General features: G+C 43.3%; 1 protein-coding gene across 3 annotated transcripts in view; it reads left to right on the forward strand.

The window, feature by feature from the left end:
* The first annotated feature begins 834 nt into the window (after positions 1-834).
* The window catches only part of VGLL4 (vestigial like family member 4), a 161,599-nt gene continuing 146,504 nt past the window's right edge, over positions 835-15,929 (forward strand). Inside the window, exons 1-2 of one of the 3 annotated variants that reach the window (XM_073352305.2) lie at positions 835-1,118; positions 15,229-15,305. In XM_073352305.2, coding sequence (XP_073208406.1) covers positions 15,242-15,305 — 64 coding nt within the window. In that variant the 5' untranslated portion in view covers positions 835-1,118; positions 15,229-15,241. Of the gene's footprint in view, positions 1,119-1,218; positions 1,269-15,228; positions 15,306-15,929 lie in introns of those variants that run through there. The other 2 variants (XM_078853690.1, XM_078853691.1) reach the window with 2 other exon arrangements.

Consider the following 15,929-nt stretch of genomic DNA (forward strand, 5'->3'; position numbering starts at 1 on the left):
CTAATGTTTGTCATAAAGTACAAGACAATGAAATCTCAGCTTTCTTTCCTAGTGCTTAGGATCTGTTGCCTAACAAAAGGGCAGATGAAAATGCATTCTTTGAGCATAAGCGTTTGTGTGTGTAAAAAAAAAAACAAAAACAAAACACTTCTTCAGATGCATGGAGTGAAAATGATAGAATATATATTTTATTTACAAATCACAAGCTCTGTAGTTTTCACTCCATGCATCTGAAGAAGTGGGTTTTTTTACACACAAACGCTTATGCTCAAATAAATCTGTTAGTTTTTAAGGTGCCACCGGACTCCTCGTTGTTTTTGTGGATACAGACTAACACGGTTACCCCTCTGATACTTAATACAGTCTTTAACATCCTTTGTAAAATCCCTCCTTCCCTCTGCCTGTGAAACACCCAAGTACAAGCGTAATCTAAAGAGCAGAGATTCTCCCCCCGCCCCCAGGAATCCTAGCCTTCATTCCAGCAGTTGCAGGACTCAAAGCCCGCTCCAACCCCTCCCACAACAGCACGTTGCATTGAAAACAGTGCTGTGAACCGTTGGAGCTCGCCAAACATAGCAAGGCTGCTTTTGTGTGTAAAGCAGCAGCCCAGGGCTCCTCCCACCTTCAGCCCTGCTTGGATTTCCCTGCCTGCCTCCTCCCTGGAGGAGGGGGGATTTCCCTCTCCTTTCCCTGTGTGTGTGGGTGTGTTGTTTTTTTTCTCTACCTGCTGAGGATGTGATGTCAGGGTCTCATTATCCTAATCTATGCTGATCTCATGGGCTGGCTCAGCCAATGGGGCGGCCCGGCTCTCCCCACCTGCTAGGAAGAGAATTCCGCCGTGCCTAGGATTTTTCCCTTGGCTACCCAGTGCAGCGAGTGGCGCTGGGGGAGGCCGGGCCGGGGCTCTTGCAGCGCCAGCTCCCTTGCCGGACTCGCCTTGTTTGGGTCTGTAAACAAACAAACCCCCCCCACGCCCTTGGCTTCTCCTGCAGCCGGAGCCCCGCTGCGCGCTGAGCCTGGCACTTGTTGGAGCCCCGGCCACGGTGCGTGTCCCGCCGCGGCGCTGTGGCGGGGGAGCAGCCGCCCGCCCTGCCGCGTGGGGTGCGCGCTGCACACTGGTGAGTGAGCCGCTTGGGCGGGAGGGGAGAGGGAGGCTGCCGCAGCGGCGGGCGGTGCGCTCTGGCCCCGGGAGCGGCTTGGCCAGGGCCCGTGGCCTCAGGTCCGTCGCCGCAGGGTTAGAGCCTTGCTGGGTCCCGGCGCGCGTGGGGGTAAGTGCAGAGGGTGCAGGTGCCCGAGGAGGCCGGTTCGGCTGGTGCCTTGGTTCCTCCGTGGCTGCACCAGAGGAGCCCTTGGACCTGGAGGGGGGGGTGCTCGGGGCTGGCTTGGGCTGTGCCCTAGGCTGGCCTTCCTGTCCCCCTTTGCTTCCGGCCCCCCAATTCCTGACTTCGCTCCGCTCCGGCTGTGCCTGCCCTGGGCCCCCTGGGCCTTCTCGCACCCCGGGCTACACCTGCCCTGTGTCTCTGGCTCCCCACGCCCGACTCTGCCACATCCCTCCTTTTGTCCTGGGCCCTTGGCTGCCTTTTGTGACCCCTTCCCTGGCCCATGAGCCTTCAGCTACTCCAGTGATGAGTGCAGTGCAAATGCTTGGGTAGTGTCCATGTCTTTGCCTTGCTATGGGGGCCAAGGGAGCATGGCTGTATTACTGCGGGCACTGACTGCAGCCACCTCTCTTCTGCATCCCACAGACTCCTCCTCTGTATAGTCCTGAGGAAATGTGAGCTGGGGAAGCTTTGAGCTTCCTGCATGTGCTGTGGTGTGGGGGATTTCCTAGCACAGAATATCTCCTGGGCTCCCTGGCAGTCATGCAACATACTGAGAAGGTTGGCCAGAGCTCTCCCTTGGTACCAAGGACCTAACTTGGGGATTGTAGCACGGCAAGCTCCATGTAGCGTGCATGTGGAAGGGACGCTCATCCTTTCTCTGTTCTTGTGTTGGCGTTCTTGTGCTACTGTGTAATGCTTGTGGTGTAATGGGAAGAGAATGCATTGATTCCATCTGGCATTGAAAACCTAAGTTTAGTTTCTGATGAAGTGAGCTGTAGCTCACGAAAGCTCATGCTCAAATAAATTGGTTAGTCTCTAAGGTGCCACAAGTACTCCTTTTCTTTTCTCAAACAAAGTGATTTCAGATGATTCCATCATCAGGGAAATTGGCAGCGTGGTGGAATGCTGGATTCTGAGGGGGGAATGCCAAGCAAACCTGCCTCACTTCTAAGCAGATCACTTTGCAGAATTTATTAGGACCAGTCATGCTATTAGTAATCCTAGTTACTAAATCCTAGTGAGGGTGGGAAGGAAAACTCCCCACCCTATTTCAGAAGGTGGGTTTTCTGTGATCCCCTCATCTTCCCTCTGATGTCCCGTACCTCTCAGAGCTTGTCTACACTGGCACTTTACAGGGCTGCAACTTTCTCGCTAAGGGGTGTGAAAAAATACCCCCCCGAGTGTAGCAAATTTCAGCGCTGTAAAGCATCTGTATAGACTGTGCACCAGCACTGGGAGCAGCGCTTTAACATTGCGAGTGTAGACTAGCCCTCAGTTCCATATAGGACTGACACCTCCTTGCAGACGAGGGGATGGATGGAACTTCTTCTGCAGGCCATCAGTGCCACTCCTGAGTCAGGCAGGAGTGTTACTAAGGGGATGCAAAGTGATTTTTTTTCATACCCCTTCCAACATCCATCTCTTGGAATGATTGTACTATTTCTACAATGCTCTCATGCTCTGCCAGTCTATGTGGAAGTGGTTGGAGATCCAAATTTTGCCCTGCAAACTGTTGGTCCCCATCATTTTAAATTAATATTTGAGTTGACACAGGGTGAAGGCTTACATACATGCGGAAGTTTCACTAGTTATACTGATACAATTATATCAATATATCTGTACCAGTCTAACTATCATTTTCAATGCTCTTATTCTGGAATAAGAGTGTTCACGTGGGAGTTACATTCATATAGCTATACTTGGCCAGCTTAATTCACACCTTGATTTAAACTTTGCTATGAAACTTAGAGGTATAACTTTCCCTTGCAGACAAGCCCTGAAATTTCTTCCGTAAAATGTGGTTCTATATTGAAAAGTAAGTCTGTAAGAATGCTTTTTGGATTCATTGTTTAAATCTAAGTGACTCTGTATAAAATATATTCCATTTATAGAGATTTCTCTCTATTTCCCAGTTGTGTGAACTCAGCCTGTGATTGGCATCATACTGAATTTGTTCTCCTCAGGCATAATTGGAAGTAATAATGTTCCACTGGCTAAACTATGATTTCAGTGATACCTGGGCAACCCTGTTGCCTTCAGTGAGCTTTCACATGTATAGCTGATGGGAATTTAGTAACTTTTTTCTATTGATACAAAATCCAGCTTACTTTAGCTGTGTTGGCTTTAGAAGGTGGACAGGTGTAAGAAGCAGGGAAAAAGTGATTTTTCCCCCCTGCTTCCACTAAAGTAAACAGGTATCACTAAGTAAGAAGGAGCTTGTTTTCTTTGGTTTTACAAAGTAACTTTTTTGAGTAGACCTACACTTTAACTGTCTGCCTCTATCTTTAAAGTGAGAGTGTGAGATTAAAGAGTCTCACTCAAAGTACAGGAAACTGTAGACATGGGAAGCTCGGGATGAAATTCTGTGGCCTGTCTTTATTATGCAGGAGATTAGATTAGTGACCTCTTTGGCCCTAGAATCTATAAAATCTGGCCTTAATGGTCCTTCTAGTCTTAAAATCTATAACTTAGATGAGAACATTTCTCTACAAATTTTCTTGGCCTATATTTTCCTGTTTGTCAGCTATTGAGGAAATTTGTCGTCAATAAGTTTTTTTTTCATCCTAGCTTCTCTTCTTGATCAATCCATTAATTAAATCCAAAACCTGCATTTGGGATCAGTCTGTTGGCATGGAAAATGTTGGAGGTCATAAATGCAACATTCTGGATCTGATTCTGTTAAGCACTCAGTAGACCATACATCCATCTACCTAAGGAAATTGACCAGATGATGTCAGCGGTTCTCAGCACTGAGCCCTGATCTATTCTTAAAATGTAGATCAGCTTAGCTACATCAGTCAGGGCATAGATTAAGCCAACCTAACCTCCCGTGTACGTGTGGCTAGGTCAGTGCTCAGAATAGTGGATTACTTACATCAGTGGAAAAATCCCTTCAGTCGATGGAGGAAGCATCTACGCTACGGCGCTAAACTAAAACAAGTGTGCTGTTATAGTGCCGATAGTGTAGGCATGCTTTGAGTTTCGTTGAAGTGGTCCTGAAAGCAGTTTAACTGGTAGTGTAGGTGAGCCCAAATAGTTTCAAGCATGGCTAATAGAGAGCTGGTAGAGCTTGGTGAATTTCTTAGTGTACTCAGGCCTTTCAGACTGTGTTGTAGGATCAAATAAGAAAAGCAGGGCTCTGAAGGTGGGAGGACTTTCTTCTTTAAACATGCATACCTTTGATAAATAGCAAATAAAATACATTTGGGAAAAAATGGACAGGCTAAGTAGATTGTTTTCTGATAAAGTTGAAAGTTCCCTACAAAGAAAAGGTTTTTAAATTCACCTTATTGTCACTATATATTGCAGGTGTCAGATCAGTGTATTATGTTACAGAAAGTGAGCTGCAGTATCTTCCAAAAACAGGACTATAACTATAAGAATGGAATTTCAGCTTTACTTTGAATTACATTGTTTTTGTTGGCTTATACTTCAAACATAGTTCCTAATAGTTTCCTTTTAAAAAGGTTACTTTATTAAAGGGGGATTGTGCACATCAAAAGAAGAAAATGATACAAGACAAGTTGAAAAGCTTAAAGACAAGAATCATAGTTACCAGCCTTAGAGTTGCTCATGCCAAGCCACTGGCCCTGTGGCCTGGACATGAGGAGGGAGCAGGGCCTTGTCAGATGCTCATCTGATGCTCCTGGAAGTTGGTTTGCAGAATCAGACCCCAAAGTTCTCACTTTCTAGAGTCCATTTTTATAGGAATTTCTTCCTATGCCAGTCTATGGGAATTGCTTCATCATGCTGTTGCTGAATCAATCAGCAGATGGCACATTCCTGACGGCTCCATGCTGCCAGATGTTATCTTGTTCTTTGGTTCTCCCATTCTTGAGGCTGTTGGGTGGATTCCAGTCTGCCCTCCGGGCGTCCTCTGGTTATTTCCACTTGACGCCTTCTTCAGCCGATGGACACTGGATTCTTAGGCTGGCACCTCCCTGATCATTCAGTTATTATCCACACCAAGCATCCATCCACATACATCCTCTATCTCTATTTTAATCACAATTGTTAACAAAGCGAGATGAATACAACAAAAGGGCGGGGAGTCTCTGGGTGCTGTTTCTGTTGTTACAGAGTATTGCTTTGAAGAACAGACTCTGTCTTAGAATGTACTAATGCAATTAGCAGCTTGCAAGTTTCACACATAGAGGGAGAGAAACAGTACCAAAAACCAAGAGATCTCTTAGTTTAAATTCCAGGGTATTACTAATTATGGGGAATCAAACTCATTTGTGATTTTAATACAGAACTTCTTTAGTATGGTCCAACACTAGCACAAGCATTATAAATGTTAGTTATTAAAATTTCCAACTCTCATCTTCTAATTTTACATTATTTAACTTGCAAAGAACCAAGCGGGTCTCAGGTATCTATCCAATGACCACATGAATACCAGGTTAGAAGGTCCAGTCTATAATCTGGAACACCCATTGTCAAAAGGTGGTTGTCTGTATATTTATTTTTGTTCAAGCACCAAAAATGGTAGTGTACATTGTAAAAAAACAGACTTGATCCTAATATTTTACATGAGATATTTACCCACCAAGATGACTTACAAGGAGCCACTGCTTACTCCCAGAAATTGATGTGTCTGATGGATTCATTAGATTGATCAAAGTATCAACAATTCTGTCTTGTTTAACTTGGTCTTTTAATTGTTTATGTGCTGTAATAATAGTTTAATCTATCATGGCATTGATTAGTGTTGGAAGAGGGGGAGAGATGATAAATATTGTAGTGGGAAAAAATGCAAGGAAAATGGGAAATTTATTGGCCTAAAATCAGTCATCGGTTATTACCCATTCAGTTTTATTAAATATTTAAATTGAGAGAGATTTGCTATGGAATCTGAATCATTCATGTATGATTCACGTGGATACCCAATTTATTGCTGAACATTTCTAAGACCAAATTTACTGCATTTATGAAAAAAAATCATAGGAAAAGCATACTTAGTTGTATCTTCCACTTCCAGAAAAGTGTGTTTGTGTGCTGAAAATGTATTGATCCATCTGACATTGAGAGAAAACAACATTTAAAAAAATGTTTCCCACTGAATGTAGGAATGTACCAACGTGTCTCAACCTTGACTTGGGGGGACCATCTCTGGGAGGAAAGAGGGTAGTATTTAAGGTTTCCATGCCCATTTGCTCTTTGGTTTCTCAAAACAAACTCTCAGTAAAAGTGATATCTCATTGTTATCCATTACATTAGGCTCCGCAGAGATCACCAACTCATTTCACATAGGCCACTAAAATTCTTTAAGCATGCATTCAGCCAAAAAGATGGTAGTAATTCAGGTCACTGTGAGAAGTGAATGAGAACCAGGCCCTAACTGGTGATGTAGCCTTGAAAAAGTCTCGGAACCTGTCTACTGAATTCCACAGCTCCTTCATTATGAAGAATTTGGAATCCTGTGAAACCTCAGACACTTTATCTTTTACATTTAACAACCATGGTACTTTAGTCAGATTATTTACCAGTGAGTGCCATATGGATGAATACAAATTCTAAATCTGAGGAATGTGCAGTTTAAACTCTGAAGTTTGAATGTAATGTGATGTGTGGGTCATTGTCATGAAGTCCTAGCTGATTTATATAAAACCTTGAAAGTAGCTTTACATATGGTCCTGAGTCACCTTGCTAATTTTTATAGTTTTACAATCACACTTTTTTTTATATCTATCAAAGTGTTTTTTCCCTTTTGCTGTGTAATTGAGACACACAGATTGACAGAGCAGAAAGAGAGAAATTGACTATGTACAAAAGTACTGCCGAAGTGTGATGAGTAAACTAGTGGGGGTAGGGGGGAAGATATCTATTTCTGTTCTAATCTATTTGTTACAATAATCTTAGTTGTTACTTAGATCAGTAGTAGGTACAAAGGATAAAATTCAGACAGAAATGTTATTAAGGTGATTGTGTCCCTTTAAATCTTACTGCGGTTTGGATCTTTCACCAAAACAGCAAAAATAGTAAGAACGTTTTAGCAATAAATTTCATAATAAGGCAGTGGCGCTGGAACAGTTTTTATAGTGAGGTTGCTGAGAGCCATTAAACCAAACATATATGATGGAAACCACGTCAAGCCAGGGGAGCTGCCTCACCCTGAGCTTTCAAACTTCTACTTTTTGACTACATGTGGAATGAAAGGTACTAGCTGGAAGGATTCCTTTCAATACCTTGCTTGTTCTTATCAGTAATCTGTACTGTTTTCCTTTCCTGAACAATGGGCCCATGTCGTCTTGTCTTGTCTTGTCTGTCTTTAGACTGAGATGTTTGCGACAAGAAGCATGCCTTGCTCTCTTTATAAAATACTCTGTAAATGTATGGCTTTATCTAGATAATTTTCAAGTAAGTTTCTAAAATTTATGTGGACAATCCAGACACATTTAACCATGCTAATGTTGAAAGTCTGCAGATCTCAATACTAAGAGTATCCCATTAAAGAAGTTCCCCTTTTCTAATGGACGTAACATTAGTATAGTATAATATTAACTTTCGCAAAATGCATTTCTGATTTTATTTATTTATTTTTATCGCTTCTGTAGGTCTCACCTATGAAATAAACTTTGAGAGATACTCAAGATAGTAATGTACTAAACACAGTTTTGCTGAAAGCTGTATGTTTTTAAAATATCTAATATCCTGAACAGAATCAATACCAGGTTCCTGTTACCTTCCCTCAATTTGGATTTGTGTCCCCAGTTAATAACCTTACTAAAAGTATGTTCCAGAAACGGGCTGAGCGTCTGCCATGCCAATGTCTTGAAAGTTACTGAAAAATTAAAAGCAAACTGTACTTTCAATATCAAATTATTCATAATATCGCCTGCACTATCAAAACGAGAGAGAAAAATGAACACTTCTTTTGCTAAAGGCTTAATAGAGGATTCAAGTTTTTTTTCCTTCAAATTTAGTACACAGGTTTGCATTTAGAGGCTTTTAACTATCACTTTTATACATCCACATAGTATATTAATTGGCAATTATAGTTCTATAACTTTGTCAATATGATTTTTGACTGCGTTGTGGGGGAGAGGGGGGCGGGCATTGGGTGCTCAGGCCCACAAACAACATGTCAGGAGGCAGATGAAGTGGTACTTTTAGTAATCCAATGGGAATAAAGAGGTAAGAAAAAGATGGGCCCTGTCAAGGTTCCTCCCCCACTCTGAACTCTAGGGTACAGATGTGGGGACCTGCATGAAAAACCTCCTAAGCTTATCTTTACCAGCTTAGGTCAAAACTTCCCCAAGGTACAAAATATTACACTCGTTATCCTTGGACTGGCCGCTACCACCACCAAACTAATACTGGTTACTGGGGAAGAGCTGTTTGGACGCCTCCTTCCCCCCCCAAAATACTTCCCAAAACCCTGCACCCCACTTCCTGGACAAGGTTTGGTAAAAAGCCTCACCAATTTGCCTAGGTGACTACAGACCCAGACCCTTGGATCTTAAGAACAATGAACAATCCTCCCAACACTTGCACCCCCCCTTTCCTGGGAAATGTTGGATAAAACGCCTCACCAATTTGCATAGGTGACCACAGACCCAAACCCTTGGATCTGAGAACAATGAAAAAGCATTCAGTGTTTTACAAGAAGACTTTTAATAAAAAATAGAAGTAAATAGAAATAAAGAAATCCCCCCTGTAAAATCAGGATGGTAGATATCTTACAGGGTAATTAGATTCAAAAACATAGAGAACCCCTCTAGGCAAAACCTTAAGTTACAAAAAAGATACACAGACAGAAATAGTTATTCTATTCAGCACAATTCTTTTCTCAGCCATTTAAAGAAATCATAATCTAACACATACCTAGCTAGATTACTTACTAAAAGTTCTAAGACTCCATTCCTGGTCTATCCCTGGCCAAGACGACTACAGACAGACACAGACCCTTTGTTTCTCTCCCTCCTCCCAGCTTTTGAAAGTATCTTGTCTCCTCATTGGTCATTTTGGTCAGGTGCCAGCGAGGTTACCTTTAGCTTCTTAACCCTTTACAGGTGAGAGGAGCTTTCCCCTGGCCAGGAGGGATTTCAAAGGGGTTTACCCTTCCCTTTATATTTATGACAGGCCCCATGGAGTCCGAGAGATAGAGAGGAGAGGTGAAAGCTGTGACACTAGAGAGGTGTGGTGGAGGTGGGAAGGTCTGTGTTATGATACAGGGAAAGTTCTACTGAAGATAAATTTTCCAGAACTAAAAACTGTTGATAAATGTTCCCTGCTAGGTTTTCTTATTCAAATTTAACAAGTCAGCTGTTTTTATGGACTCAGGCAAAATTTTATGCTTTTCATGTTTTGTTTGCACATGATTTGAGAGTAGTGGTTCTTAAACTTTTTTTCATGGACCACTTGAAAATTGCTGAGGGTCTTGGTGAACCACTTAATGATCTTTCCAAACGTTGTTTGTACCATTAGCTAACTATTGTAAAGCGCTTTGGATAAAAAAACCGTAATTATAATTAATGTTATTTTGTTCTACAAATAAAAGCACACAACTCTTATTTTAATATCAGTAGTCTTATCTTTCTAATGCAATGGATGTGCCCTCTCTCCCCCGCTGCGGCAGCCCCCAAGCTGGGAAGGAGAGGGGTCTCTCCCTCTCTTCCCTGCTGCGGCAGCCCCCAAGCTGGGAAGGAGAGGGGTCTCTCCCTCTCTCCCCCGCTGTGGCAGACCCCGAGCTGGGACTGGGAAGGAGGAGGGTCTCTGCCCCCACTGCAGCAGCCCCCAAGCTGGGGAATGTCGTCTCTTTCTCTGGTGGCCACAGCCCTGCGTGTCCCAAATTCCCCCCATCCTCTCTGCTCACCCCACTCCCCCTCCCCTTATTCCCACCAAGGCCACCACCTCGCCTTATATGTGCGTCTTTTCCAGGATCCAGGCACCTAATTAGTGGAGCCATGCCTGCGCATGGCCTTTCATTCTATCCTGTGCAGCGACTCAGGCATGCACCTTAGAGGGAACTATCCGTGGACCACCTGAATGGAGCTCTCAGACCACTGGTGGTCCACGGATCACAATTTGAGAACCTCTGTAATTTAGAGGATGAGAATCCATTTCATCATTTTTAAACTAGTGTACTTAGTTGTTTTCAGATGTTTTCCTTTTTCCTGTGAAATTAATGGGGGCAGGAAGGGACTCTGAATCTTCCATTGAAAATACATACTAGAGGTTTTAAAATTTACAACAGAAAGCGTTTTCCTCCCCACTCCTTCCCTTAATGCTTTAAAAACTTTAGGTTAGTTTTTATAGTCTTTGACATTATTTAGGCAGGGAGTGGGAGAGCAGAGGGATTTATTAGTAAAGTCAGGGAAAACTAGTCCCCAAACATATGTTTGTTGTTAAGCCTGTATACATGTGTTTGAGATTTCGCCTGCTGCCACCACCCTGCTTTGGTCAGGATTGGAAATGATATTTTAAAATAAAAGGATTCTTGTAATGGGATCACACTCTGCTTTTTGAAAAATCAATAGGAATTGTTAACAGCTTGAGCTTTTTACTGTCCTTTTGTTTACTTAGCACTGCTGCCTGCCCTCTTATTAAAAACGGACCTGTTAGCTACAGCTGGCTTGTGAATGAACTCTTTTAATTGATAACTGTCTAAGCCCTGGTCTACACTACAGGGTTAGGTAGAATTTAGCCACAGTAGGTCGATTTAAAAATGATTGTGTCTACACAACCAATCCCGTTCTGTTGACCTAAAGGACTCTTAAAATTGACTTCTGTACTCCTCCCTGGTGAGGGGAGTAGCGCTAAAATCAACCTTGCTGGGTCGAAATTTGGGGTAATGCAGACGCAATTCGACAGTATTGGCCTCCGGGAGCTATCCGAGAGTGCTCTAATTTGACCACTTTGGACAGCACTTTGTACACCGATGCACTAGCCAGGTACACAGGAAAAGCCCCGGGAGCTTTTGAATTTCATTTCCTGTTTGGTCAGCGTGGTGAACTCAGCAGCACAGGTGACCATGCAGTCCCCCCAGAATCGTAGAGCGTAGACTGTTTCTGTGCTCCCTCTATCATCTCCATCCCTGAGGTTATCGCAGGTTAGAAGGTGAAAAAAACGCACTCACGATGACATGTTTTCCGAGCTCATGCAGTCCTCCCTCACTGATAGGGCACAGCTTAATGCATTGAGGCATTCAGTGGCAGAGGCCAGGAAAGCAGTAAGTGAGCATGAAGAGCATAGGCAGGAGGTGATGCTGAGGCTAATGGGGGAGCAAATGGACATGATGAGGCATCTGGTGGAGCTGCAGGAAAGCCAACAAGAGCACACACCCCCCCGTTGCATCCATTGTATAACCGCCTGCCCTCCTCCTGAAGTTCCATATCCTCCTCACCCAGATGCCCAAGAACACGGGGGGGGGAGGGGGGAGGCTTCTGGCACCCAGCCACTCCACTCCAGAGGATGGCCCAAGCACAGAAGGCTGTCATTCAAACAGTTTTGATTTGTAGTGTGGCTACAATGAGCAATGTGGCCTTGTCTTTCCCTCCTCCCCCACCCTACCCCACCCGGGCTACCTTGTCAGTTATCTCACTTTTTTTTTTAATTAATAAAGAAACAATAGTGACTTTATTTCCTTTGCCAGCTGTGATTGAAGGGGGGAGGGTGGTTGGCTTACAGGGAATTAAAATCAACAAAGGGGGAGGGTTTGCAGCAAGGAGAAACACACACGCAACTGTCACACCATAGCCTGGCCAATCATGAAACTGGTTTTCAAAGCCTCTCTGATGCGCAGCGCACCTACCTGTGCTTTTCTAATCGCCCTGGTGTCTGGCTGCTCAAAATTGGCCACTAGGCAATTTGCCTCAGTTTCCCACCTTGCCATAAATGTCTTCCCCCTTACTCTCACAGATATTATGGAGCACACAGCAAGCAGCAACAACAATGGGAATGTTGGTTGCGCTGAGGTCTAACCTAGTCAGCAAACAGTGCCAGCGAGCTTTTAAACATCCAAAAGCACATTCTACCGCCATTCCGCACTTGCTCAGCCTATAGTTGAACAGCTCCTTACTACTGTCCAGGCTGCCTGTGTACAGCTTCATGAGAAAGGGGTAGGCTGGGTCCCCAAGGATAACAACTGACATTTCAACATCCCCAACGGTAATTTTCTGATCTGGGAAGTAAGTCCCTTCTTGCAGCTGCTCGAACAGCCTGGAGTTCCTAAATATGCGAGCATCATACATCTTTCCCGGCCATCCCACATTGATGTCGGTGAAATGTCTCTTGTGATCCACCAGTGCTTGCAGCACCATTGAGAAATACCCCTTGCGGTTTACGTATTGGTTGGCGAGGTGGTCCGGTGCCAAGATAGAGCTATGTGTTCCGTCTGTCGCCCCACCACAGTTAGGGAACCCCATTGCAGCAAAGCCATCTACTATGACCTGCACATTTCCCAGAGTCACTACCCTTGATAACAACATCAGTGATTGCATTGGCTACTTGGATCACAGCAGTCTCCACAGTAGATTTGCCCACTCCAAATTGATTCCCGACTGACTGGTAGCAGTCAGGCTTTGGAAGCTTCCACAGGGCTATCACCACTTGCTTCTCAACTGTCAGGACAGCTCTCATCTTGGTATTCCCGCGCTTAAGGTTGGGGGGAAAGCAACTCACAAAGTTCAAGGAAAGTGGCCTTACGCATGCGAAAGTTTCGCAGCCACTGTGAATCATCCCATACCCTCAACACTATGCTTGTTTGCCAGGCCCAGAATCGGCGTTCCACTCTATCAACCAGCTCTAGTGCCGCCATGATGTCCCAATTGCCACAGCCCGTGCTTTCAGGAACGTCTGTGTCCATGTCCTCCTCCCAATCGTCCTTGTGCTGGTGTCTCTTAGCCAGGTTCTGCACATACTGCAGGATAATGCGCAAGGTGTTTACAATGCTCACAACAGCAGCGGTGAGCTGAGGCATGTGCACGGGTAACCCAGGAAAAAAGGCGCAAAACGATTATCTGCCTTTGCTTTCATGGAGGTAGGGTGGGAGGGAGGGGACATGTACTGACGACATTTACCCAAAACCACCCGTGACAATGTTTTTGCCCCATCAGGCATTGGGAGCTTACCCCAGAATTCCAATGGGCAGCGGAGACTGCAGGAACTGTGGGATAGCTACCCACAGTGCACCGCTCCGCTGGCCACGGTATTGAGGAAGCATTCCGCTGACTTAATGCGCTTAGTGGGGACATACACAGTCGACTGTATAAAATCGACCTAATTTCATAGTGTACACATACAATCACATATTAGTCTTCTCTTTCATATCTTGTGTGTTTTATTTATATTGAAACTTTCTTTTTCAGTTTTGAAGACACTTTTAATATTAAGTTATTTAAAAGTGAAACATTAACAGGTTTTTGCATGGTATTTCTGTTGGATGGACTGTGTTAATTTGTGTGTATCTAGAAATATTATTTTACAGTGCTCACAGTTGTGCTAGGCAGGTACATCACAGTACCTATAAAGTACGTATGTCCCTTCCACAAGGAATTTTCAGATTAAGCTTGGGAATTTTGAATTTTACCTTTTAAAAGAATATAAGAATTGCCATACCGGGTCAGACCAGAGGTCCATCTATCCAGGGGCAAGAAACTCTTTAGAAGGCAGTTAAGGAAAGTTTCTTTCCTAATCCCCATATGCTAAATGTTGGCTTGTGCTCTGAAGATTTATATCAGTGTATATTTATGAAAGTAACAGCCACACAGGGAAATACAAAAATTCAGATTTGATTATACAACTGTGCATATTCTCAATATTAATTGGTAGTTGACTTTTTTTAAAAAAAATACCTTTGATAGAATAAAAATGTCTTGGTGGCTTTCCATCTTTGGATGGGTTTGTCTTTCACTTGGACAAGTGTGAATTAGGGGTCTAACTCTGTTGATGTCAGTGGAGTCACTCTTCTGTAAGTGATTGGGCATACTGACTTTTTTCCCGTCTTCAAACAAATTGCATCTTTGAATGTTGCTTTATGTTGCGGTTGACTGGGGTGGGAGGAAAGCAGCGGGAGGAAGAAAAGTTATAAGGGCCACAAAAACCAATCCAGTGTGAACTTAATATTCAGAGGGCAGCAAGCATCTGACTTCCTTGGTTCTTTTCTCCAGTTCCTTTTTGATTTTTTTTCAGTCATAAAGTATTTCGCTCTTCTGCAGAACCTGACACTTGCATAAATGCCCAACAGGCGGGATGACAGACTGTTTAGATACTAGGTTGCTTGTTTGGTTGTATGACTTTTAAAAGATCACAGTAGAAAGGATAAAAGAAGAGAGGGTTTGGGCGAGAGAAAGGGACAGAGAGAGACAAGTTCCACCCAAAGCATAGATGTGCATATCAATTCCCCAGTACTGAAATGCAGTCACATCTGGACTTGATGTGTGAAAGGATAATCTTGTGGGTAAAGCACAGGAATAGGATTCAGGAGACTGTGGGTTATTTCAGTTCTGCTACAAACTTGGTTTGATGTTGGGCAAGTAAGTCACTTAATTTTTCTGTACCTCAAATTCTCCATCTGTCAAAGGGAGATAATTATAGCCGCCTACCTCCCAGGGATGGAACTGAGATTCCCTGAGCAGAGGCATCTTGAAGTAAAAGGCATCTGTCCTCATGATTGTGTTCATCTTAATAAAATGGTGGCTGTTCCCTGGTGTTAATATATAATTGAAGCCAGCCTTATTTATTCTATATGTGATGGTATAATGTTTCTGAAAGTGATGTTTCCTTTTCCTTGTCTTACAGTAGTTTATATGGTGGTGTTTGTGTGTGTGTGTGTGTATATATATGTGTGTGTGTGTGTGTTTATAGGGAGTTAGATTTGTTATCTAATGACAAAGCAACTTCTCACCTCTTATAAACATAATTTTATGAAACTCTTAGAAAACCTGGCTCTTTTATATTATAGGATCCTGCCAGGAATGGAGACTCCATTGGATGTTTTGTCAAGAGCAGCATCTCTAGTACATGCTGATGATGAGAAACGTAAGTCTAAAATTTAATTCTGTGCTTCATCTCTGCCATTATTTTGGTGCAGCCATTTTACTTTTGCATATTGGATCTCAGTTTAGGTGTTGGATTAATTAGTCTTTCTCAGTTTTCTGTATCTAAGGTTTATAGAGGAAAAATTTCAAAAGTGCCACTGTAATTTAAGTGTACAAATGGGACTTGTGCTCTGAAATCCCCTAGGCACTCTTCATGAGCTCCTTCATAGTCTCCCAAAAGGAAAAACCGAACAATGCATTTTTAACATCTAGTGTCCAAGAAACCAAACATTCCTGATTTTTGGTATGCGCTCAAGGTTTCAGAGGAGCATGTTCCTCTTTCTGCTCTTGGGTAGTAAATTGATGTGGAGTCTCTGACAAACTAAGGACTCTTTCATCTCTGATGTATGTTAGGTCCATCCCCTAAGAAGCTCACAGGTACTCAGCCAATGAAGATGGGCCACAAAACTTCCTTTTCAGTGTTCAAAAAACACCTATCACTATTATACTCGATATCTGCCAGTATTCACTACTTACTACTTTAAGATAAAAGTCAAAGCCTTTTTTTGTAATGTAGTGAAATAACATGTTTTATTCACTCTCCAACCTACCTTTTATATCCAAT

Source organism: Lepidochelys kempii, chromosome 7 (genome assembly GCF_965140285.1).
Source record: "Lepidochelys kempii isolate rLepKem1 chromosome 7, rLepKem1.hap1, whole genome shotgun sequence".
Taxonomy (NCBI): Eukaryota; Metazoa; Chordata; order Testudines; family Cheloniidae; genus Lepidochelys; species Lepidochelys kempii.